Source organism: Anarhichas minor, unplaced genomic scaffold (assembly GCF_050575085.1).
Source record: "Anarhichas minor isolate MPS153535 unplaced genomic scaffold, ASM5057508v1 ptg000058l, whole genome shotgun sequence".
Classification (NCBI taxonomy): Eukaryota; Metazoa; Chordata; class Actinopteri; order Perciformes; family Anarhichadidae; genus Anarhichas; species Anarhichas minor.
Window position 1 is genome coordinate 7768639 of NW_027466504.1, and position 23846 is coordinate 7792484.

A 23846-nucleotide genomic window follows, 5' to 3' on the forward strand; every position below is an offset into this window, starting at 1 on the left:
GGGAAAACAAGAACGATACAAAGAGGGTGCGTTGTGTCCGTCTCCACACAAAAACAGCAGGTGTAACTCAAAAGAACAAGATCGTAACTAGCATGTAACTAGCATGTGCTGTTATGGAAAACTCAAGTGCTCGTGGAGGTCCTCAAAAAGAAGAAATAACCATTAGCCTTTTGACTTTCTATCTTCCCTTCATATTGTGCATATGAACCCATTTCCAGTGCTTCACCATGTCTTCTGAGACTTTCTTCTTGATCCTGATCAAACCCGAATAGAAATGACAGTGTGCAGAGGTCCTTTGATGACTTGTCGGGAGACTATATAGAGATATAGATAATATACATGGGCTGATATGTTATTGCAGACGTACCGTATCGATGTATATTTGGGCCGATAAGGAACATAAAGTGCAGCATAGAAATACCGAACTAGGTTTCAGGTCATTTAGACAGTTTCACCAAGTCTGTCCACCAGAGAGCATTGACAAGTAAACCGTAAAATATCCAAGTCGCTATATATCTTGGTCACAAAGAAAAAAAATCCTATTGGCTGATATCCTCAACACACATATATCAATATGTGCATTGGCTTCAGAAAGTGAGGCTATATAGTGTCTACGGATTAGTCTTGAAATACTTGTGATGAGCAGGACACACATTGACATGAATCCAAGTTCAGCTAACATAACCCTGGTAAGTAAAACAGCAAAAGTTAGCAAATACATTAATAAGTCCATAGACGTGAAAGCTGCATACAAAATAAGTAAATGTTTGCAGTGCTATAAATCAATGTTAACTGGGAGAATAAGGAGAAGCCTGTGATATAAAGACGTGTGGAAAGGAAAACTGTTGTGCCGCTACATCCTCCGGCCCCATTTAATTAACCGTCTCTGGGTTTGGAAGCTTTTGTTGGCCACGGAGGCTGTGCCATAAGAATCCCCTGGACGGACAGACTGGAGGAATTGAACCTGGGGGTTTGTTTGAGTTGGACCCGAGTGGGTTTCTCTCATATGTCCACTTGGCAGCCACATCTTTAGTCAAACAGACACGTTGGGCCTCTTACATAAAAAGGACAATGCTGAAGTTCTGTCCTTTTTTAATTTCGTTCTAAATCTAGAGATACATTTTGAAAGGCTGAAATCATTTGTGGCGAAACACCACTGTGGCAGATAGTGGACAGCATGGAAATTAAATTTTTAGCAATTCTCATAACGGTCTTGAAATGTAACACTAGCAGTCTGACACCGCTTTATGAACGTTCAACTAAAGCAACAGAATACCAGTGGCTTTTCTTTAACTTTAACTCAACTGAAAGATCATGGTTTATCAAAGCTTTAATGAAAGATGTGTTGCTCTGAACACGGATATTCAACACCTTGATATAAAGTATACAATAGAGGAGCCAATTGATTGTAGAACCAATGCCTGCCATCAATAGATTTAGAAGAAAACACTATGAAAGCATGAGCAGAGTGTGGAGACAGTAGAGGAGACTCGAGAGGGGAATGATGGCTCGACAATTCCAGAGGTGTTCCAGAGGTGCCCGAGAGGCTCTAACTCACGATGGCACACTGACCCCTGGTGGTGGTCACTGGACCTCTCGTTCAAGACAGTCCAAAAACATTACTGAACATGATCAACGCTCTCCCAAATCCAAAAACCAGAAACTCATATTGGTGATGTCATTACGTTATTAAGTGTGGAGCTGCTCCATAGACAATGAATTGGTAAAGATATTATAGATGACACAGAGAGCAACCAGGGTAATGTTCTGAGTTTTGGGTACATTTCCTGTTTTATGAACTCACAACACTACAATAGAGTGAAGCTTATTTGGATTTTTAAAAATAAAATAAACATTCTGTGAGTCTACAGAATCAGTTTCTCATTGATTGTTTACGGAGCGGCTCGACACTTTATACTTTAAATGTGAGACTAGCTTCTCTGGTTTCTGTTTGTGAGAGAGTAGCTCATGTTCACAAATACGGATTGAACTTTCCAAGCCCATGGAAATAACATATTTGGATTATAAGTTTAGGTGGTGTTCCCCTTTAAGGCCAGGACTGAGGTAACTACCGGACTGCACGCACAGTTAATCTAAACTCGTCTGTCCTGTTGCTGTGACTTATCTCTTTGCTATTACTTCAGTAGTAATATGCTCCTCCAAGGTGCCGGACTCTACACACCAATAACGGTAAGAGAGATACGGCAACTGAGCAGTAAGAAAAGGTGAGCCGCATTTCTTCTTATCCATTTCCTGTCTAAATGTACTTTCAAAAACGTCCTATGTATCATGTAGAGCATTCTCATCAGTCAAGATATCTTTAACAGATGTGTGTATGATGAAATTGAGCTGCTACTACATTTAAATGCTCTACTGTCAACAGATATCTCCTGGTACTGGTGTGACAACCTCTCAAAGCCCGCAGCTCCGTCAACAGTAAGTCAACAGAGGCCCACCGCTCTGCAGCAGATTCACTCAACTGCTTATCATCCAAATTGTCCTTTAGCCACAAATCTGATGCAGCCTATAGCCACATGTAATAAACAGCATCTCTCAATTATTTCACTTGTAAGACGTGTCATTAACCTCCCTTTGCACAGGACGACCTTGTGTTCATGCCCACTTAGTGAAAATGGAACCATAATTGCAGGCAAACAAATTAATCCAATTGGAAAGAGCTGACTGGGAGAAGGTCTTGCCGGTCTAGTCTCAGGGGCTACAAAGACAAGAGACAGACACCGCCTGGTTCCTCACTGCATCTGGCTCAAATCTTGGTCAAGACCAAGAATGACGTTACTCTACCAACCTTAGCTCGAGGCCTTCGCCAGAGCTCTTTCTACATCGTTCTGCCCCCAGCCAAAAGTTAATTTCCAGGTCCTCTCATATCGGCTGAGCTGGGAGCTGTGGTCTTAATGTCGTCCGTAGTGTAACGCGACCCAGTTTGTGTGGTGTGCCTGTCATTTGGGTGAATTTTAAACTGGGAAGAAGTGGTTTTTCCACTCTGCTCTGGCCAGCTATCCTCTCTGCACACATAAACACATGGTGAAGTCACTGGAGCTGGGGAAGAGGGCTCTATGAAACCATATTTTCAGGCTAAGTCAATCCAAACATTATGGAGACAGAGAGCTCAAACAAAAACACGATTTCCAAATGATAGCTGGAATCATCCCAACTGGCTAATGTTTATTCCAAGTCCCATAAAAAAGAAGAAAAAGAAAGTACCTACTCCATATTTCTGCTTACCTCAAGGCAATGAGAAGAGTTGTCAGGCAATGACTCACTGATGAAATCTTCCAGGGGTTTGGGCTGCTTGGTCAGTGCCGGAGTGGGTGGAGTAGGAGAGACAATGGAAGAGTCCCCATCAGCGTGTTGTCTAATCTGCTCTTTCTGAAGACGTCGCTCCTTTCTTAAGTCTCTGGCCTTCCGACATGGCGGCCGACCGGGATCAGCACCCATCCCTGCAGCCCAGACAGAAGAGAGGAGGGGGGGGATTGTCAAAGCTTTCCAACGGTACTCGTTTTCAAAGCATTGCCGTACAATCAAAATGTACTGTGAAGAAGCAAGAAGACGAGTGTTGCGCATCTAAAAGCCAGAAACCAACCTCCACTATGCAGAGGAGGAATTGCAATAAACTGTAAACTCATATCTCATTTGAATAGACTACTTAAATGCCTTTATACAAGCCCTGTAAAGGCAGAAGTCGGGTAGTAAATGCATTATAAAGGAACAATATCCTGATTGACAATTTGATTTGGCTGGCAAAGAATTTACTCAAATGAAGATTGTTTTTAAGACCTCCGGTTTTGAAAGCATTTAAAAACAAATTAGCCGTCTCTGCGAAATCCTCAGGAATGTTAATAGTGCTCTTATCAGTGAACATTTGCGACAGTCACATCTGGAAAGCTCTGATTGCACGCACCACGTGTGCAAAGTTACAAAATTCAAGAGGTGCGAGAGCAAGTGCCTTGCGCGTAGGCCGTAATAACGTCGGTTTCTAGCGTGCACACCTCGCTACGGCGAGTATGAACTAAGCTTTAGGAATAAGACTAAACACAGAAGTACGAGAGGTGGGAGCTTCAAGCCGCTGATATTGAGGAGTCTCAAAAGAGTGCAGATTTCTGCCTGCCTCTCTGGGCAGATTGGCTGCCATGTTTACTTTAGTGTGCCCCCCCCCCCACCACCTTTAGAAGTCATTTTCTTGATTCCCTGCCTCAATAGACTTTAGCTTACATCATTGCTTAGGAAGCTATAAAACAATATGATCTGTGCAAGCCCAAAGGGTTAGCTGCTAGCTAGTGTGTATCTATAAGAAAAGAACAGAAGAAGCAGAAACAGGGGCCATAATGAATCCATGGGCGTTTTTCTCTAAAATGACAGAAATACCAGATCTAAGCTGCTGTGGCACATGAATGAGTTGCTCTGCTCACCATTTAAAAAAGGTTGTTACGAGCAGAAGACGCACTTTCTCCCTTTTTCTCTCTCAACAAGAGTAACATTAACATTCTCTGAAGCAACTGAATCTCCCCTAGTTTCCCTCTCTTTGCCCCCCCCCCCTCCTCCTCCTCCTCCTCCTCCTCCTCCTCCTCCTCCTCCTCGACCCCCCCCCCACCACCTCCTCCTCCTCCTCCTCGACCCCCCCCCCCCCCCCCCACCCCACCACCACCACCTTCTGGGCTCTTTCTAAGCCCCCACAGCTCTCCGGGCATCCCATGTCAACAGTTTACACGCCTACATCCTGTTTGGAGCAATAAGGAAACGAGAGCCATTTCCTGCTTGTCCTATTGCCAGCCGCCGCCATCAGCTCGCTTACCAACTTTCCCCTGTGTCGACGTAACGGGGAAGAGAGGGACGCCTGGTCCTGACGAGGGGAGAGGGAAACTCTGGCACTGGCCACGCGTCACTGGAAGCGTTCAGCTTCAGCTGACTCAAACTACTTCTTCTACTGTTAAGGTGCAGCGTCTGTCTTGTGAATAGTAAAAACAGACCGGAAGTATTTGCAGATTCTGGCTTATTTCATGATTTATCTTCAAACCCTGATTTTGAATGTATAGGGTGAGCTTGAGGACTACAGCAACAGCAAAATATTCTAGTATAATGTAACTAAAGTTCTTGGGGAAACAATTTGTTTCAACCTGTGATGCTAGTGAGGTCGGAGGGTTTTCCTCTCTCGGAATAGACGCGACAAAGTCAAGACAGACCGGTCGCACAGAGTCTGGACTGTGTTCGTCTCACACACACCGTCTCAACCACAAACACATCAGCCCTGATCCACGATTACTCTGTCCACGTGCCTCTCCTCCCTCCTATTACACTCTCACTACACACACACACACTGATACACTTTCTCTCGGTCTTGCACAAACAGACACAGGTACTCCTGAGGACAGCATATGGAGCCGCGGTGAAGATAAAGTCTGACAGATCAGTTCCTGTGGAGGACACATACTCCCGCTCCAGCAGTTAGCACTTCATAAAAGCCGTGACACTCTCCCTCTCCCCCGAAATCTGTCTAGAATTGTGACATACTTGCTTTCTTGCATGTAAACACATGGTGACATTACATGAATTTACTGTGGGAGGACGATGCAGTTATCCGAGAGCAGCCACTAAAATATTAACATGGTGCTATGCAGGGTCATATTATAGAAACTCTGGGAAACTGTACTCTCTGTACAAATAAGCCCTCTCAATCACCACGTATGACCTCCTATAAGTGTGTGGCACCGTCTGTATCTACACAGACTCTGCCCTTTGCCTGCATTTTCTTATTTCTCATATTTTATTCTCTTTTATTATTTCTTCTGCGTTGTGGACGTTTCTGGGCATCAGCAAAGAGCCTTTGGGCCCCACGTGGGCGTGTAACCCCCAGCCAATATCAGCACACAGGGTGTGCAGCCTGTTCTCGATTCCCAGGTCCTTACCGCCCCCCTCGTCGTCTGATACCGAGGCCCAAGGCACCCTTAGCACGGTGTTTGACGAACGGGTTGTTGCATCGCTGTGTGTCTTTGTGTGTCTCTGCTGTGTGCTGCTATAGTTGCCTAAAGCCCTTACCCTAGAAATCACTTTGTAATAAAATCATTTTAAATGATAAGATTTTGATCATCAATTATCACTGACTAGCTCCCTGGGGTTTACTCCAACACACACACACATTGATAAAATACTGAATTTCAAGAACACAAATGCATGTATGCAAGTCTCACTACTTGCGAATCCATAAAAAGCAGATCCTGGGACAGCTTTGCAAAGCACAGCATTCCATATGTACCTCTGTATCTGTTTACCTCTGGCTTTGCGCACGCTATATGGAAATGGAGAGCCATGTTTTCTCAAGCTAGAACTGGAAGCTGCCCAAAGCTATAAAGCGCTCCGGTCATAAAACTCAAGGAAAGATATGTCCAGGTGTTTTCTGTCGGAGGTGAATAAGGGGGGAGCGGAGGACCGCTGATCCAACATAGTAAATCCTACCTGCTTCCTCTTTGCTAGCCTTCTGACTAGGCGTGTTATTTCTGACAGTCTGACGAAGAGGACTGTGGTGCTGGCACAGGTGTGAGAACAGGAAGACACTGGCACCGCTGAAAGTTCTCTCTGCGTGTTTATGTCTGCCTCTGGGTCGACCGGTGCCAACGCTGAGCTTTCCTGCCTTCTGATTAACGAGCTCGTTCTCATTAGATGTTTGAGAGGGAACAAGCGGTCGCGGCCTGAAACATGAGCAGCTGTTAGAAGTTCTGCTTCCTGTGTCTAAAAGGAGTTTATTATCTCCTCACTGCGAGCGTTATTAATTCATTACCGCGCGTTGGCTATGAGGATATCCTGGACTGGAAAGTGAGGAGGGGAACATGACAAATAAGCCAAAACCGGACACACTCCTCAAAACACAGTGGAGTATATCACAAGGTGAACAGTGACACACTCTGGCGAGCAATGGTGCTACAGCTATAGTTCAATATCGCAGTGGCAGTTTTGCTTATGATTGTGGTGAATTGTCATTTAAGCTACCGTCACCACTTTAAAGTGGTCCTGACTGCAGTTTCAGAGAATATCAGACATCTTAGATAAACTATTTTTTTTGGTAGGTGCAGTAGGACCGCAGTAAAAAGCAGGTAACCAATCCCCGTTCTGTGTTACTAAATGCAGCTGCTGGAATGTCGATCAAAAGGTGCGCTCACACCAAACGCGGCGCGAATTTGGTGTGAACACGGCATAAGGCTGCATGGACCAGCGTACATTTAACATTAGTTGTATTAAGTTCATTCATTCATACAGGGCTAGTGCTGCTGCAACGATAATCATGATTTATTAATCTGTCGATTATCGTTTCAATCAACTGTTTTGTAAGAAAATGGTGAAAAAAGCATGTTAAAATGTGTTAAATGTGCTCGTTTCATTCAACAACAGTCCAAAACCCAAATAGTTTCCACTTACTCTCAAATTTCAGTAATAAAAGCTTAAAAATTCCGACATGTCAAAAGTGTTGATAAGTGATTATGAAAATAGTTGCTGATAGTTGATGAGTATTACCAGTGAACCAGATTTCTCACCTGGTTTAGGAGCTGCGGCTGTCGTTCTCTCATCCGCGACGGACTCCGGATCCTTTCTTGACGTCTCCGAGTCTGCAGGAGCGCCGTCCGCTACCTCCTTCTGAACTTCCGTGATGGCGGGACACTCCGGTAGCTCCTTCTGAATGTCGGCGATTGCGGCACGCTTCACTTCGGAGGGGCAGACGCTACTCGGCTCCCGTGGACGTGCTTCGTCACACACGGAGTCCATTGGCTCACCTGCCAGGCACAAAAAATTTGCTCACACCAGAAAATGCGTACTACTTAGCCACAGGGCCAAAACTGTTTGGAGCTTGTGCCGAGTTCCAACCGTGCGCTCCGATGCACGTGCAGTCCAATAGTGTTGGCTGCTGACTGCTTCCACTTTTTTCATGCATGTTTTGTATACAAGTACAGAGAAATGTATCAGACAATACACATGCAAACCGTACAAAAATGAATACACTCTCACCGTCATCCTGTTCTTTCGGTAGTTCCCCGTTGGAAATGAATTTGCTAATCTTTTTCAGGACTTTCTTGTGGGACTTGGAAGGCTGGAATTTCGGTGCATGACATCTATACAGGGAGCATAAAAGGTTTATGAAGAACACATATTTGTATACATTTCTGTTGTTATACAAGTATCTAATAGATCATTTAATACATCTATCAAACTATTATGGGTCATCCTCATGTGTTCCATGTTGTCTTGTCTGCTATGAATCCTATGAGAACATGATGGGTGACATTACCTGATGGTATACTGTGGACAGCATGTCTTGTTCAGTTTGGGTTTATAGACGTATTTCCCACTTCTGAAAGAGGAAAGAACAGATTGCCCTCACTAAATACAGATTTAGCGAGATTTAGCGAGCAGGATTCCATGAAGGCAGAGACAACTCCTCACCTTCTCCACCCTCTGTCTATGAGGTCTTGGTAGTCTTGTACAGTCATGGTGTGAGACCACATCCCTGTAGAAAACAAAAGGAACTTTGAAACATTGAATTGATTTTATACACTATACTATTTCAAACATCCATGAAAGCATGCCATCTCTGAAAGGAAGCTTGATTAACGGATAAAAGAGCCTGAAATAAGAGGCGTGGATGCAAGTAAGTGGTTTGTCAATAAGCTGATTACAGTCTGGTGGGGGAGGGGTCCACATTTTTGTTTCAGCTTAAATCACAGTGACCCCAAAAAAGATTCCCACAGTCCTCAATGGTAACATTCAAAAAAGTATTATTTGTGTCCACAGCAGCTCGGATCCTACTTCCCAGGACTGAGGTCTCAGCTCCCCGTTTTAACTCGTGACCTTCTCCTCCGCAGCCATATACACAGTTTGCTCACACACCAAACACTTGATGACAAGACCACTATCAGTTTACATCTAAAACAACCGGGGGAAGTCACTGTATAACAGTTCACACAACACACACTGAGCATAGCGTTCTATGTCCCAGGAGAACGGTGTTCAGCCAGAGACGGCACAATGTGATCCAAAAGAGAGACACCACCACGATGAAGCGGTGAGTGACTGGAGCTGGTTCTAAGGCCGGCAATATTTCCTTTTACAAGATTACACCAGCTTTTACTTCGATCAGACATACTCACCATATAAAACTCACCATAATAGTTAACATATCTGATGATACGCAGTGTGTCAAAATATTTGGTCTTCCATACGGTGTGTTTTTCCAAATCATTGTCAGTGGTGAAGCTACTCACTGTGACGCATGCATGACATTTACAGTATTTGCGTCCAGTGGGAGTTTTTCACTGGTATAAAAACTGAACACACCGTACAAAATCACACCAGATCAAATGCATGATAAAACTTTATAAAATGTGATAGAATAGATAATTATATGGGCAGTTCTGAACGTTTGAACCACGTTCAAAAATGAATTTTCTGTTATCCACCGACTGAAGACAGAGCAGAACAGAAAGACGCTAACAGAAGGAGGAAAACTTGTATTTTCAAGTGAAAACACCGGTATGAACAAGAGTGAAAGCCAAGAAAATACACAACATGCATCTATAATTTATGATCCTTTTGTTGTGTTTACATATCACACATTTCTGGCCTCACCACAAATGTAGAATATCGTCTCTCAGGAGTTTCTGCTCTATGACCCTAATTTTATGTCCCAGAATTCTCATGACTTCTGCAATTACAGAGCAGTCCAGTTGTCATATAAATTTGAGTATGAAGTACCAATTTTAGTATTCTGTTTTAGGAAGCATTGAGAATGCTCCAAATGGAGTATAAAGAAAGTATGATATATTTAAAACCGTATACATCGAGTGATCATCATCTTCAAAACCTTTAAGAGTTAGTAAATAGGGAGAGGACAGAGCGGGGCCAAACAAATGACACAACAGCCCCAGAAACCTGTCCACGAAAAGGCCTGATAACTAGTCAGGCAGGAAGTCAGAGCTTAATAAAAGGTTCCAGAGTACACATGAATCATGCCATCTGAGCTTCATGCACGTGCAACAGCTGCTATCATCACGGCACAGGCGAGCCTTTCCATTGTTCACACCTGATCCGTGTTTCAGCCTCCCGAGGCGTGACAGACACAGTAACACAGAGGGGGCGCAGATGTTGTGCTCTTTAGTGGGGGGGGGGGGGGGGGGGGTCGCATTTGCTTCGGACCCTAACAACACTGTTGATAACATCACTGCACCGATCACGCAGAGGAAAACACTATCGCACCCAACACCTGCTTAGAAAAAACCCTGATCATGTAGCTGATAATCTTTCTGATGGTCAGATTTTGCACGTCTTCCCAGTGAAATATAAGCACTACAGTAAGAATTTAGCTGGACCTTAGTGGTTTGAAATAATGGGCTCATTTCTGTCGTCGTAAGTCTACTGAAAGGAACCTACAGTACAGTCTTACAGCGTTACTGACAGCTGCTAAGAAACACACAGGAAGTACAGTCTCACTTCCTCTCGAGACCTCGCCATTCCCACATGATGCAACATATCCAGATTACCACTCTTATCTTAGCTTAGACAACAAGTCTCGTCTGCTGGCTCTGAGCCAAATCGCTCATTGACTGCATTAGGAGCTGCCTGAACCCTAATTATAGTCAACCTGTCTCGCCCCTGTTCACCTCCTCTGAGTGGCACCATTCAGTCCCACAAGGAAAATCCCTTCCTGTCTTCTTACACAGATGTTTTGCAGTTTCGTCCCACTGATAAACAGAGCTTTTTATGTTCAACGTGTTGTGGCTGTGAAAGTCGGACATTTATTTGAATGACAAGCAGATGCATAAAGAAATATTTTAGTTTTAGTCTGTCACTTTATTTGTGACCAGGCTTTTGAAATGGTATGCGAAGTAAAAAGTGGTGGCACAGCATATGAAGACAAGACATTGTGAGAATTAGGAGGAAATATAAATGCAAACTGGCGTAGTTAAATGCTCGATCCACTGGCTGTTTATGTGTCCTTATGTCCTTTCATTATCCCTTGAAACAAACCATGGGTTCACTTGGAAGTGAGCCTAGGCCACTGTTCACAACTGGATCAGGGAGAAAGGATCTTCAGCAGCTGGATGAAGATGTTTTTCCATCTCCTTAAACTAAACATAGAATAAAAACACTCCAGCACTTAACCTACAAAATAGGGTTAAAATAACTGATCGAGTCATTGATTGTGTCACTATGCTTTTATCTCTGATGATGCTGCCACAGTAACAAAGCAGCACATTGACATCCAGCTGACATCCAGCACATTCAGTAAACACGCTGCAATCTGTTTACTATCGATCTCATGTTTACTATCTGTGTAAAGTTAAATAGAACCCCTGTCCTCTCACTGACCATCACATCTGAGCTCTCCACACCAAAATGTGTACGCTGAATGCAAGATAGCGTTTCAGCAGGTCACATAAATGCCTCTAGTCCCAGTGTCTCGGATCAAACGAAAGCCAGAGAGCTGCACTTTTGCACGTGAGAGCAACATCCTTAAGTTCTCTGTCCAGCTAGCTTGATGCTAGTATAGATGTTAGCAAGCTACGCTACTAATATTACCGCGTTAGACTCGAGTAAACATTGTTGTCCAACTGTAGTAATTCAACAAACACCAGGTTTGTTGCCAAAACTTACTTAATTATCTGACCTCATTTTACTCAACGGCAGTATAGTTTTTTCCCCATGATGAGAGTTGGGCTGTAAAATGCTGAAAGCTAAAAGCTGAGTTAATACTAACATGACACTGTCCAAGTACCGTGAGGTGAACGCTAACATACACTCAATTAAATGTAATGTACTGGCCTTAAGTACTGTACGTTAAGTACAGCAGATATAACATAATTTACTCAAATGTACTGACATTAGGATTACAGTTCAACCCCCTCTCAAAACCAGAGCAAGTAGACGGGGCTAGGTCGTTAGCACCATCCAGTTCAGCAACAACTACCAGCTGTGTTTCTTCGCTAACGTTACCGGATAAGACTCTTACCGTGAGAAAAGTTGCCTTCATCATTTTTACAGTAACCACATCGGTAACCGCTATCCCCACCAAAATATTCAACTATAGTGTAAGACTTGTTTCCTGCCATCTTTAACATCGACTCGGATGACAGCTAAATTTGGCAGCAGCAGCAGGCAAGACTGTGGTGCTGTGACTATCAAACCACGTCCCTATGAATTACGTCACCAGTGCTGCGTTGAGGAAAAGTGGGAGCTTTGAAAACATTTAACAATCAGCCATGTAGGCCTAACCAGACCAGGGCTATTTCTCCCTACAGACACAAGCGACTGCAATGGTTCCCCTAACCACCCGGAGGTCCCCGTGCAGTGGTGGTGTTTTTTTCAAGTTCTTTAATGTTAGAAGAGCCTTTGAGCAGAGGTTGTCCAAAAGTGTTGAGCTGTTATTGCCAGATGTGGGAGACAGTGGGAGGTAGATATGATTGCATGCTGTTCGCCATGGCTTAGAATGCGACTGTCCAGAACAGTAATAAACACCATTGGACAGTTTTAATATAAATGTATGGAGAGGAAGTCTAAGTAATTGTTTTTGAATTAAAAGCAAACAGCATTTCTTCATTTCTAGAGATTCTGTGCAACACTTGTGGGCAGTCGTAAAAATGTTGGGCATATAGATTCCAGTTTTTATTTTTGTTAAGTAAATGATCAAAGAAATTCAACTTGTGCTTTTAAAAAAAAAAAAAAAAAAAAAAAAAAAAAAAAAAAAAAAAAAAGGTCTAGTATTATAACTGTTATACTGCACAAAAGACATTTGAGTTCTCCTTTCTTCTAGCTACGATTGTGCCGTTTCCATAGAGCTACAAGACTTTTATATTGCACCGAAAATCAAGGCCACAATGAGTCAAATGTGACAGGTGCAAAAAAACACGATTGTTAGCATTACAAAATATAAAAAACTGATTACATTTCGTAATTAAATATGTCTTTAAACTAAATGCATTTGTAAACCAGGGACAGGATGATGCAGATTTGTCAGTTTGTGACCAATAAAACATAAAATGAGAAAAGAACTGTACAGCATATTTATTAAATCATTTGTGCAAAGAGGCAGCAAAGTAAATCTGAGCCAAGATCCAGCACAAACATCGCTTACAGTAAATTACAAAAAGGCCAAGGGAAAGGGGTTTGCATGTAGAAAAATAAGTTAGAAAATCATAGCTGAGTCAGTGATCTTTTTTTCTTACTATGAAAAAAAAAAGACCTTACAGAGGAAAGAGCTTCGTCTGTGTTTGACCTGCCGGATTACATTTCCCTCTCACCAGTCATGTAACAATCAGTCATTGTCTCTGGAGATTGGTATTTGTGCAAAAAGCTGGTTCACAGGTTTATGCACAGGTTGTCCAGTAAAAGTAGCCGTTTTTTCTGCACCGAAATAGTGGATTTACACAGGTGAAGAAGCAGCCGCTTAAAAGTTGAAGTGCTACTGGCAGACCTCTTCATAAACTCTGGGTAGACATCAGTTATCTTCCTTCCCGTTGATGGCTCTTTGGTTGGGCCCCTAATTAAAGCCCCCCTGGGGGACAGGGAGGTTTTCATGAAGGTATTTCATACTCCCTTGCTCAGAGAAGTCAGCCACAGTGTGCCCTTCCCCTCGAAGGACCCATTTAGTGGTCAGAAGCCCCTCCAAACCCACTGGACCTCTGGCATGTATCCGTGACGTACTGATACCAACCTCAGCTCCTGCAAAATAAGCAATGCAAAATTAACTCATTTTCAAACCAGTGGTAGGTTAGATCCATTTACAAAAGGAATGTAAACCCATGCCTGCTACTGTACACACCTAGGCCAAAGCGGTAGCCATCGGCAAAGCGAGAGCTGGAGTTCCAGAATACACAGGCGCTGTCCACCTGCTGCAGAAACTGCTCAGCTGTCTGTTCGCTTTCTGTAACAATGACATCAGTGTGGGAGCTGCCGTATTTGTGGATGTGGTCCACGGCGTCCTGCATGCTGTCTACCACCTCAATGCAGCACTCCAGGTCCCCATACTCTGTCCTCATAGACTTCACCTCCGATGGGCTGAAAGTTAAATAGGATGCAAACCGGGGGCCTGCATGGATCTTCACCTGAGAGAAGGCAATGGCACAATGATTTATCAACTAAATAAATCAGAATTTCAAAACACTTTACCATGTACTGCTATGTGTAAAAGTTTGGGTGCATGTTTCTTACATGTTCGGTTCTCAGCAAATCAATGATCTGGTCAAATATAGGAGTTCGCAGCAAATCCCTGTGAATAAGGAGGGTCTCCATGGCATTGCAGGCTGCAGGGTAGTCGCATTTGGAGTCTCTGACTGGAATAAAACACAAGTTAGCACCTGTATATTCAGCAGTTCATATCTCCTGAGCAACATGTTGACAACTTTCATAACACCATGAGCAAAATGATTGCAGAAAGGGAAACACTTTTCCACAACCGTACCAATATCTATAGCTTTGTCTATTGCAGCTTCACTGTCTATGTAGACGTGACAGACGCCCTCGCTGTGGCCCAGAACAGGAATACCCTTCGCTGCCCTTTGGATGTTCCGAACGAGCTCGGACGAGCCCCTCGGAATGATCAGGTCGATCAACTTGTCTAGTCGGCACAGATCCTCGACTTCTTCACGTGTGCTCACCTACACGCCAGGATACATTTTATAATGTTACAGAATATCTTAGAGGTAATATTGTCAACGTGTAAAAACTGTGTTTCAATAACGCAATGCTTTCAGTCTTACCAGTTGAATGGCATCTGCCACGCCATGAATGGAAAGTGCTTCCTGAGTGAGTTGATGTAGAATTCTATTGGTGTTGGAAGCTTCTTTGCCTCCCTTCAGTAGCAGAGCATTTCCACTGGCTATAGCCAGAGCCGACACCTGAAACACAATAAGAAATATGTGAAGATGGGACTTTCAATGACAACGTTGATGGTGATGTAACGCCTTTACACACCTGGGGTGTTTTTTTCCTGTAGTCTAATCTATATATTTTTATCTTCTTTTATAGACAATGTCACTTTTTACAACCTTGACGAAGGCAGCGCCGACCAGATTCACTCCTTCCGTTCTTACCTTCTACAATAAAAGCCTGAGACATATACACTGGTGACTGTTTACCAGAGGGAACTCAAATTCACTCAGAGCATTTTTATGAAGGAAACTCAATAAAACGGCTAACAGTGTCTTAGGCTATACAACGGTTTACCTCAGACAGCCTGCCAGACGCTACTCTGGGTCAAAAGGATCCGGGTAGTTGATCCTCTGCCTGCATGAATCTATTGCAACCTTTTATTTAAAAAGTGTTGCAACTGACGCAAGCTTGCTTTGCTGCCGTTCCGAATAGTTTTGATGCAAAAATATTGGCAGGCGTGTATTTCACATTTTGGTGTTCATTCATAACGCCCCCTGGTGTGTAAAGGCCTCAAGTCTACAGGCTGAGTGTTTGGGTTTACTGACCTGTGGGAGACAATCAGGACGCGACTCAAAGATGACCAGCAGGACACCGATGGGCACAGTGATCTGTTCCAGCTCTAGGTTGTTGGCCACCCTGGTCCTCCTCAGCACCCGACCCACGCTATCCCTGGAGGACACAGCAAGCTGACGGAGGCCAATGGCAAGGCTGTTCAGCTTAGCGGTTGACAGACTCAGGCGGTCGATCAGAGGCTGGGAGAGACGACCTATGAACGGGTAAAGAACACCGACAATGCAATACTCAGAAGATCTATGGAGAGAAGATATGTTGGCTTTCAGCAACCAGAGGCTTTGAAAAGCTGAAGTGAGAACTTTGCTTACCCAGTTAAAGAGTGATATCCCTACTCCTGCTATGCAATGACTGCAGGCAAACTTCTAAACTTACAAGTATTATGCATTCACAAGCCTCTTACTGACAACATGGCTGATGCACTATGATCTGTGTGTCTTCTGTGTACCTGACGTTGTCGCTAACTCCATGTCTCTCTTGTTGGCGCTGAGGATCTCATCTTTCTTCTCTGTAAGCAGCTCAGCAAGAGAGCAGATGATCTCCCCTCTCTGGAGAAAACAAACGCACACCTCCATATGATTAACAAATACCAGAATCAAGAGTAATTACAGCCGCTACCAGTACAATGAAAACCTAATGAGTTTAGTGACTCCCTGCATCCTGTTGTGAAAATGATTCACTTTTTCATTCATGTTTTAGTATCGATAGCTTTTCTAATATATTATGTTTGCTGAGTGTTAGGCAGGAGATGATCTCTCCCTCTTGTAATGTTGTCATTTAAATTTATTTAGGAACAGTATAATGACGCCAATATACTGAATTCAGGGGACTTAACCTAGAAATGAACTACATGTCTTGTGGGATTAAATCTTAATATATCAGTGCTAAATATATGCCATTCCATCCTCTTCAAATACGAAAGCATCTCACTACCAGACCATAATGAGGGAGCAAGAACCTCACCTGTTCAGGGTCCAGGGAGGCCAGAGCCCTGCCTGCATGCCGGGCCATCTCCGTCTGCTGCTCCACAGTCGGGCCTGGTGGTGTTAATGATCAAATATCAAAGCATCAAATATAAATACACAATCACAACAAGTGAATGAAACACTCTTTGCACATGACCCAATACCTGCGGGTTTCACTTCAGAGAAGAAGGTGCCAACTTTCTTCCCCTCCACAATATCTGTGATGACGTGGCCTGTGACTTTAGGATGTGTGCCGTTGGCAATGACAACAGACGTCCCGCCCTGTAGAGCCCAAAGCGCTGCTTTCACCTGATTCGGACGACAACATGATTGAGTAGAATGCAACTTTTTCCATCGGTCCCGTTTACACTTTGAGATAACATATCGACTGTCATGCTGACCTTGGCTTCCATACCGCCAATGCCGACTCTGGACTTCGTGCCGTACGTGATTGACTGCTGGTCTCCAGGATAGAATATATCAATGAGCTTGGCATCATCCGTTCCTGGGGGACTGTCGTATAAGCCTGTGGAATAGCATTTTATCTTTTATCCTACACAGAAGCAAAGCAGTCACATTGATATTGATAGACCAAGAGGCCATACAGAAAGTTATGCACACATGCAAAGTAAATCATAACTAATCATCAACTTGGTGGTGATTTCTGTACCTTCTACATCAGACAGGGCAATGAGGAGATCTGCTTTCATTTCAACAGCCAGCCGTGCAGCCAAGCTGTCATTATCTTTGATACTTATCACCTGAAATACAAACAGAACTGTCATTAGGCCAAAGGGAAAATCACTGGATCTCACATTATACTGTAGAATAATAGCTTATCTGTTGCTTCCATGCAACAAAAGCCTCCCGGTCCCATTCACTTGCAAAACCAACAACACATGTTCACCTCTTTCCAAAAGGAGACAAGCAGGTCTGTGCACACTAGAATGGCACAAAACAAACCACCACAGTCTGAACAAGTAGTCAACATTTAAAGCCGCCTTAGAATGAAAACAATGGTGCCCATGAAGTTAAATGTTAGTGAGGGTGGAAATGTAAGTAGAAAGCAACATACGTCTTTAATTTACGCATGAATTAAGCAATCCACCATCACAATTCTGGACCACACTCAGCATTCCCAGCATGCCCTTCACACAGTACCCACATTTCCCCCCTGCAGGTCACTGTTGGGAACAGGGGGCGGAACAACGGCGTCGTTGGTGTTGATGATAGGAACTATGTTCATCCGCAGCAGTTCATGGAGCGTGCTGCTCAGGTTGCGACGCTTCTGCTCGTCGTGAAAATCCAGGTTGGTGACCAGAATCTGCAGAAGTGGACAGAAATGTAGAGAATTAAGTGAGATTTGAACTCTGTCAGCATTTCATTCTGTGAGAAAAGTCAAGTGCATACTTGTGCAGTGCAGGTGCTGTATTGGGTGAACATAGTTTCATACAACGCCATCAGACCGCTCTGTCCAGCAGCTGCGCATGCCCGTGCCTCGAGAACTGGAACCGACTGAAAAACAGGATGTTCACTAAAAGTTAACACGACTGTGTTCAAAATGTGTCAACGAGTGGACTACAGTTCCCAGTGTTCAGGATTATTACTCACCATTTCTTTGAGTTGGTTCTGTCCAGAATGCAAGGCTTGTCTGACGCTCTGAGACAGCAGGATCTCATGTCTCAGTCTCTGCTTCCCAAACGCCACAGCACCACTGGTGACTATCAGCATCTCCCTTCCTTGATTCTGCAGCATGGCAACCTGACAGGACACACACGGGCTATTCAACATTCAAGTTCTTCTTTCACAGCCAAGATCCCTCCAACGTTCAGTTTGTCTTTACGTCTTCCTTGACTTGACCCCCCCCCCCCCCCACACACAACATTATATTCCCGCAGCCATCATCACAGTGTCTCTCTGGTCTTTATCAACAACACTAATGTGGCGTTACCTGTTCCACTATTGAGGCCAGTCGCCCCAGTGCCAGACCACACTCATCCCGTGTCACCACAGCACTTCCCAGCTTCACTACGATACGTTTGGCCTGCTTTAGCTCACTGCGGTGGGCCAAAGACTTCCCATGGGGACGTGGGACTGCAGAGAATAACAAAGACACCATTATTTACACATCAGCACAGAGTATATTGAGGCATAAAGTTCATGTTGTCCCCTTCGGGTATGACAGAGAAGTTGGCTGGCTACTTACATTTAGCCTGGGCAAACGCTCTGATGGGGACTGGACAGCCATTTGACTGCCGGATTCTGGATGGCGAGCGAGAGCACAAGGCCAGTCTGGCAAGCATGACACTGAACACCGGAGGACAGCTGTGATGAACACACAGACCAATGTCAGGTTACTCTAACCATAAGTGCAATAACCTCATCAGAGATAAGCAGCTTTTGGATACGATATCTTCACAATACTGTAAAGAGAATCAGATACAACTAAATCAATTAACATTATTCATTCGTACATTATTCTATCTCACAGGGAAGCTTTGCATCATGTGCCGTGATGTTATTATTAGCATTGAGTTTTCGGGCTACTTGAACACACTTATCCAGTGAATATTATTTGGATTTTAGTGGCTTAAAGACATACTACCTCACAGCTGAAATGAATAAGATAGGTGCCGTTCATATAAATAAGCTCTAACATATATAAAGCCATTGAAATGAGCAAGTTATTACAGCTAACAAACTGTAGCTATTGTCTGGTGTTTCTGCTGTCAAAAAGGACCTTCGGCTAGCTGACGTTAGCTAGCATTAGCTGTATTAAGCTACCTCACTGCCAAGCTCAGCGGCTATTTTAAACCAAACGGACCAAATAAATGTTGAACAAAAGGACTCCTTACCTCACAGTGTGAAACCCAACCACAACTACACTTGTGAGTGCACTGCAGGAGACACGTAGTCAGTAGATGCTTTGGTGCCACATCCACAGCCCACGTTGGTTGGGAAGTGCCGTAATTGAGCGATGCACGAATGTAGGATTGCGTAGGCCGTCTGGATACGCCAATACATCCATGATGCGTTTACGTAGAGAGAAGGATTCAGTCTTTACGTACGCAGAAATAGTGGTTTTGATTGGTGGACGTAGCTACTGGAAGTACAAGCACAGGGAAGGAGGGTAAAAGAAACGTACACCACTGGCAGTTCATAGTAGTTCATAGTTTCAAGAAAACAAACAAATTCCTGCATTAATTGAAAAGATCTACATAGAATTAAGTGCATATAGCATGCTGTAAAAGACAAACACAAATGATTAATTATTGTTTAACATGAGATAACGCTACATGTTAATGAAGATTTTGATTCACTTATTGCCTTAAACACAACTGCTCTTAAATAAAAATAGACACCTTTAATTTAACAATTGAATGTAACATATTTGTTTATCAAACGAGACCATGTTATTGACAAATTAAAAAGTGGAGTGTTGATCTGAATAACTATATACTGTAACTGCATTTAACTGTCACTGAATAATCTCAATTTAGGTTCACTTAACTTAACTCATGTCATGATATTCCACCAAACTCAATTTACTGATGACCTTAACATGTGGTTGAAAGATCCTAATAAAGCTAAATAAGTGGACCTTGAGTTCAGATTATTTTGTCAAATTACTGAACACAAAGTCAAGAATTGATTTTCACACTAAAATGAATTAGTTTAAATTGTGCTGACTAGAACAAATAATTGGTAATTGAATCCACTTGATTCAGTTTGTTGGAAATGTGCCATTCAATTCTGTGTGGTGTCCTGAGAGCCAATGGCTTGAATCAGCTCATGGAAGATATCATCTCATCTTTAGTAACCTGACACTGGGGCACATGAGTGATGTGTGCATGCCAACAGAGGCCTGTGAAACATTCATGAGCAGAAAGGCCAGGAGCACAGTGCACACTGAGCTGACATAACAGGTGCAAGCAGAGCTATGGGGACTGTCGTGGAAACTTTAAAGTGTCCCGTTTGCCAGGATTTCTTCACAGATCCTGTGACGCTGCCATGCGGACATGGCTTCTGTCTCACCTGTATCCAGGCTGTCTGGGAAACGGAGGGGTCTGAAGAGGGGCCTTTCTTCTGTCCAGAGTGTCAGGTGTTCCTCCCCTCTGATCTCACGCTGGAGATAAACACCAGCCTTCAGACCAAAGTAAAGTTATTCGCCGCTAACAAGCCGTCAACAACAGAGCCATGGACAACAACACCAAGCAGGGCAACCACATCATCTTCAGCTATCCACTGTGACCACTGCATAGAGACACCTTCGGTGGCCATAAGGACCTGTCTGACCTGTGACGCCGCACTGTGCCAGGCTCATGCCCTGCTGCACCAGCAGAGGTCTGCTCTGAGGGAGCACACAGTTGTGGAGGTGACGGGGGATCCGCTGTCTCTGAAGTGCAGGGAGCACCGTGAGGAGCTCAAGCTCTTCTGTATGGAGGAGAGGGTCCCTGTGTGCTGCCTGTGTCTCCTGGTTGGCATGCACAAGAACCACAAAGCGCTCCAACTCCATGAGGCCTGCAAAGACTTCAAGGTGGATATTAGTAGTGCTTTATCATTGACTAGTGTGTTTTATTTTCTTGTAAATTGATTATTTCTTTATTTCTCTGTCAGGGTTTTCATGTTGTATAGGCCTGTTGTATTTCTGTATTTAGAGCATGTTAGAGACCACCATGAGCCAGCTGCTGAAGAGGAGAAGTGAAGCAGAACACGCCATCAGGGACCTGGGGTCATTGTATACACAAACAGTGGTACAGACAATATGAAATACCTCCTTTTAACCATTCTGTTGTTTTATTTGCAGAATCCCCTCTTGTATGTATTATTTTTTTTTGTATAATGTGTATTTTTTTCAATAGAAGTCTGCTGCAGATTTCAGAGAAAGAATCTCGGACAAGTACAGCAGGATCCGCGTTGTGCTGGATGGCGATGAGCGTCTGATGATGCAGATCATAGACGCAGAGGAGACGTACATGACAGAGTGGCTGGAGGCCCAGAGGGGCGACATGGAGGCTCAGATCAAAGAGATAGACAGCCTCAGAGCCTCCAGCAAATCACTCCTCCAAGAGAAAACTGAGCTGCGATTCCTACAGGTAGGCTACCTATTATTATGATGGTGTGTTATTGTGATCATGTGAAAGTACAAATGCAGCTCAAATGTTTTCTGCGATTGCAATACGAACAGTAACACATGACCTGTTTATTTTCAACAGCAAATCACAGCACAGAATCTTTGGTGAGTGTAGCAACGCTCTACTTTTTCTCTACTAACTTTTATTTTTTGGTATGATTTTTGCTTTTTAATACTTTTCAGTTTTTATTGTAGCAACCCTTTGGATTTAGCACCAATCCTGGAGGTAGACAGAGATCTGTGTGACCTTGAGAAGTTGAGAACGGTGGAGAAGCTGGTGGATGACCTCTCAGTGGCTCTGTCCCAACACTTCCCACGAATGTGGTCATGTTAGTATCCTATGATTTGCAATCGAATCGCTATCTCTGTAGTTGTGTTCTGAATGCAGATTTGTATTTGCAGGTCTAAGTTCTCCTGCTCTGGACTCCAAGTCAGCACATCCAAAACTGGAAATATCCCAGGACAGGAAACAGGTGTGCTGGAGAAGGCAGCCTGTCATTGAAGCTCTGAGCCCTCAGCTATATGACTTCCAGTACAGCGTCCTCGCTCAGGAGAGTTTTACGACTGGCAGGCACTACTGGGAGGTCATTGTTCAGGAGAAACCTTACTGGCTAGTGGGTGTGACCACCGGGCCAGTCGATAAAGGAGATGCACCAAGTCAGAGCTCCTCCAGCCTGGGTGTGAACAATACATCCTGGTGCATCTACCATGGAGATGGACAGTACCTGGCATGCCATGACACCCAGGAGAAGCAGCTGTCAGTGGGGAAGAGAGTCAGAAAGCTGGGCATACTGGCAAATCTCCAGAAGGGGGAGCTGTCATTCTACGACGCTGATGCCATGACCCTGCTCCACTCCTTCTGTGTGCAGTGCACAGAGCCTCTCTATCCCATGTTAAACCCATGCATCGATGTGAATGGACTAAACACGCAGCCGCTCACCATGTTTTGGATTAAGGACCCCTGGGATTGCCATGGAAACACAGAAGGGGCCAAAGAGTGAACTTGAATATTTTCTTAATTTGAACAGAAAAACAAAGATAATAGTGTTTGTTTGTGACTATTCACCTCTCCACCAAGTTCATTGAACGTCATAAAGAAAGCCCCGTTAGTTTGCTTTATCTGTGGTGCAGCACTGACTGCTGTGATTGATGCTCATCGCTCCTCTCCTCCAGGTGGAGGCGCTGTAGGACAAACAAACACGACTGGCTTCTCGTCGTTTTCATGGGAACTAGAATATAAAGAAGCAGTGATGAAGCTGCTGTAACATGTAGTAGCAACGTTGTTGTTGTTGTTGTTGTATCAGCTGTTTGTAAAAAGACTGGGTCCCGCTGTGTTACTCAGGCTGCACTACAGCGTCTATTCACAGGCGCGATCCCACTACTGAGCGGCACGGGGGCTTTGACCTGCTCCGTCTCCGACCTGGGTCGGTGCACCCCTCCTTAGACGACCTGGTGGTCCCGGGCTCCCCCAGGAGCACCATACCGATACCGAACTTAGTGCGGACACCCGATCGGCATAGTCCACTGCAACTCAGAGCTCCTGAGCTCAAACGATCCTCCAGCCTCTGCCTCCCGGTAACTTGGATTACAGGCGCGCGCCACCGCACCCGGCGAGAGAGCTATTTGTTCAGAGAGATTTGGGTTTTTACAAACGTGACGTCATCAGGGTGTACGCTCAAGCGGCATCTAGTGATGAAAAAAAAACCTGCAGCTGCAAAGTTGAAGGCTGATCAGCACTTGTACAATTTTCACAAAACTCCCTCACTAATAAAACCTTATTCTCTTAATTACTGAGCAAAAACATCAGTTTATTGCTCTGGTTTATGCTCTTAGATGCTTGTATAAACAAGGAGATGCACTTATGACTTCTGGTGACTAGTTCTCTTGAATACCTGTTGAATACACTTATTGTAAGTGGCTTTGGATAAAAGCGTCTGCTAAATGACTGTAATGTAATGTTTATTCTTCACATAACTTCACATCTTATATAAATTAGACCTGTACTGACACTTAATACCAAGACAGTATATTGAGCAGAGTAGCTTAAAAGTGGATCACAAAGTGAACATATTTTCTTTATTTAAACAATAAAACTGAAAAGTGTCTGGTTTTGGGACTACTTTCCAAAATTTCTATGACAAAGGTGCAACATTACACTTAAATGAGGTTTAAAAAAGCCCTTTAACCTTTTCTAAACTTCTTGGACTGGTAATTTGTTGTTATTTATGAGCCTCTGGTTTATTTAGTGAAGT

At 43.9% G+C, this 23846-nt stretch overlaps 3 protein-coding genes across 5 annotated transcripts in view; 1 reads left to right on the forward strand and 2 right to left on the reverse strand.

Annotated features, from left to right (window-relative positions):
• The window catches only part of ate1 (arginyltransferase 1), a 52026-nt gene extending 39736 nt beyond the window's left edge, over positions 1-12290 (reverse strand). The window contains exons 1-6 of one of the 3 annotated variants that reach the window (XR_012947501.1): positions 12008-12290; positions 8446-8509; positions 8291-8353; positions 8011-8114; positions 7542-7778; positions 3244-3458 (exon numbers count right to left, since the gene is read on the reverse strand). Coding sequence is in view for 2 of the 3 variants with exons in the window: in XM_076076533.1 (XP_075932648.1) it covers positions 3244-3458; positions 7542-7778; positions 8011-8114; positions 8291-8353; positions 8446-8509; positions 12008-12116 (792 nt within the window). In the remaining variant the exon portion in view is untranslated. The remainder of the gene's footprint in view (positions 1-3243; positions 3459-7541; positions 7779-8010; positions 8115-8290; positions 8354-8445; positions 8510-12007) is intronic. The other 2 variants (XM_076076533.1, XM_076076532.1) reach the window with 2 other exon arrangements.
• A 754-nt stretch (positions 12291-13044) lies between these two features.
• On the reverse strand, positions 13045-19473 carry LOC142932601 (delta-1-pyrroline-5-carboxylate synthase-like). Its single transcript, XM_076076531.1, has 17 exons — positions 19316-19473; positions 18667-18785; positions 18412-18554; positions 18072-18221; positions 17871-17975; positions 17626-17784; positions 17131-17221; positions 16862-16986; positions 16625-16769; positions 16459-16532; positions 15944-16043; positions 15471-15691; positions 14754-14891; positions 14456-14651; positions 14206-14327; positions 13817-14099; positions 13045-13716 (listed from the first exon to the last, which is right to left on the reverse strand). Exons 2-17 carry the CDS (start codon positions 18761-18763, stop codon positions 13535-13537), a joined length of 2331 nt encoding a protein of 776 aa, XP_075932646.1. The 5' UTR covers positions 18764-18785; positions 19316-19473; the 3' UTR covers positions 13045-13534.
• Positions 19474-20308: 835 nt separating this feature from the next.
• On the forward strand, positions 20309-22751 carry LOC142933167 (E3 ubiquitin-protein ligase TRIM11). Its single transcript, XM_076077302.1, has 6 exons — positions 20309-20642; positions 20679-20997; positions 21119-21214; positions 21323-21560; positions 21807-21894; positions 21983-22751. Exons 1-6 carry the CDS (start codon positions 20401-20403, stop codon positions 22593-22595), a joined length of 1596 nt encoding a protein of 531 aa, XP_075933417.1. The 5' UTR covers positions 20309-20400; the 3' UTR covers positions 22596-22751.
• Positions 22752-23846: the final 1095 nt, after the last annotated feature.

What these genes read in the sequence shown, in the direction of transcription:
- LOC142933167 (XM_076077302.1), top strand. Translation starts at nt 20,401, where the DNA reads ATGGGGACTGTCGTGGAAACTTTAAAGTGTCCCGTTTGCCAGGATTTC. An exon ending in TTATTCGCCGCTAACAAGCC is followed by an intron (nt 20,643 to 20,678) that starts GTCAACAACAGA and finishes AACACCAAGCAG; the next exon opens with GGCAACCACATCATCTTCAG. An exon ending in CATTGTATACACAAACAGTG is followed by an intron (nt 21,215 to 21,322) that starts GTACAGACAATA and finishes TTTTTTCAATAG; the next exon opens with AAGTCTGCTGCAGATTTCAG.
- LOC142932601 (XM_076076531.1), bottom strand. Translation starts at nt 18,763, where the DNA reads ATGCTTGCCAGACTGGCCTTGTGCTCTCGCTCGCCATCCAGAATCCGG. An exon ending in TGGCCTCAATAGTGGAACAG is followed by an intron (nt 18,222 to 18,411) that starts GTAACGCCACAT and finishes GTGTCCTGTCAG; the next exon opens with GTTGCCATGCTGCAGAATCA. An exon ending in CCTCCCTGGACCCTGAACAG is followed by an intron (nt 16,044 to 16,458) that starts GTGAGGTTCTTG and finishes TGTTTTCTCCAG; the next exon opens with AGAGGGGAGATCATCTGCTC.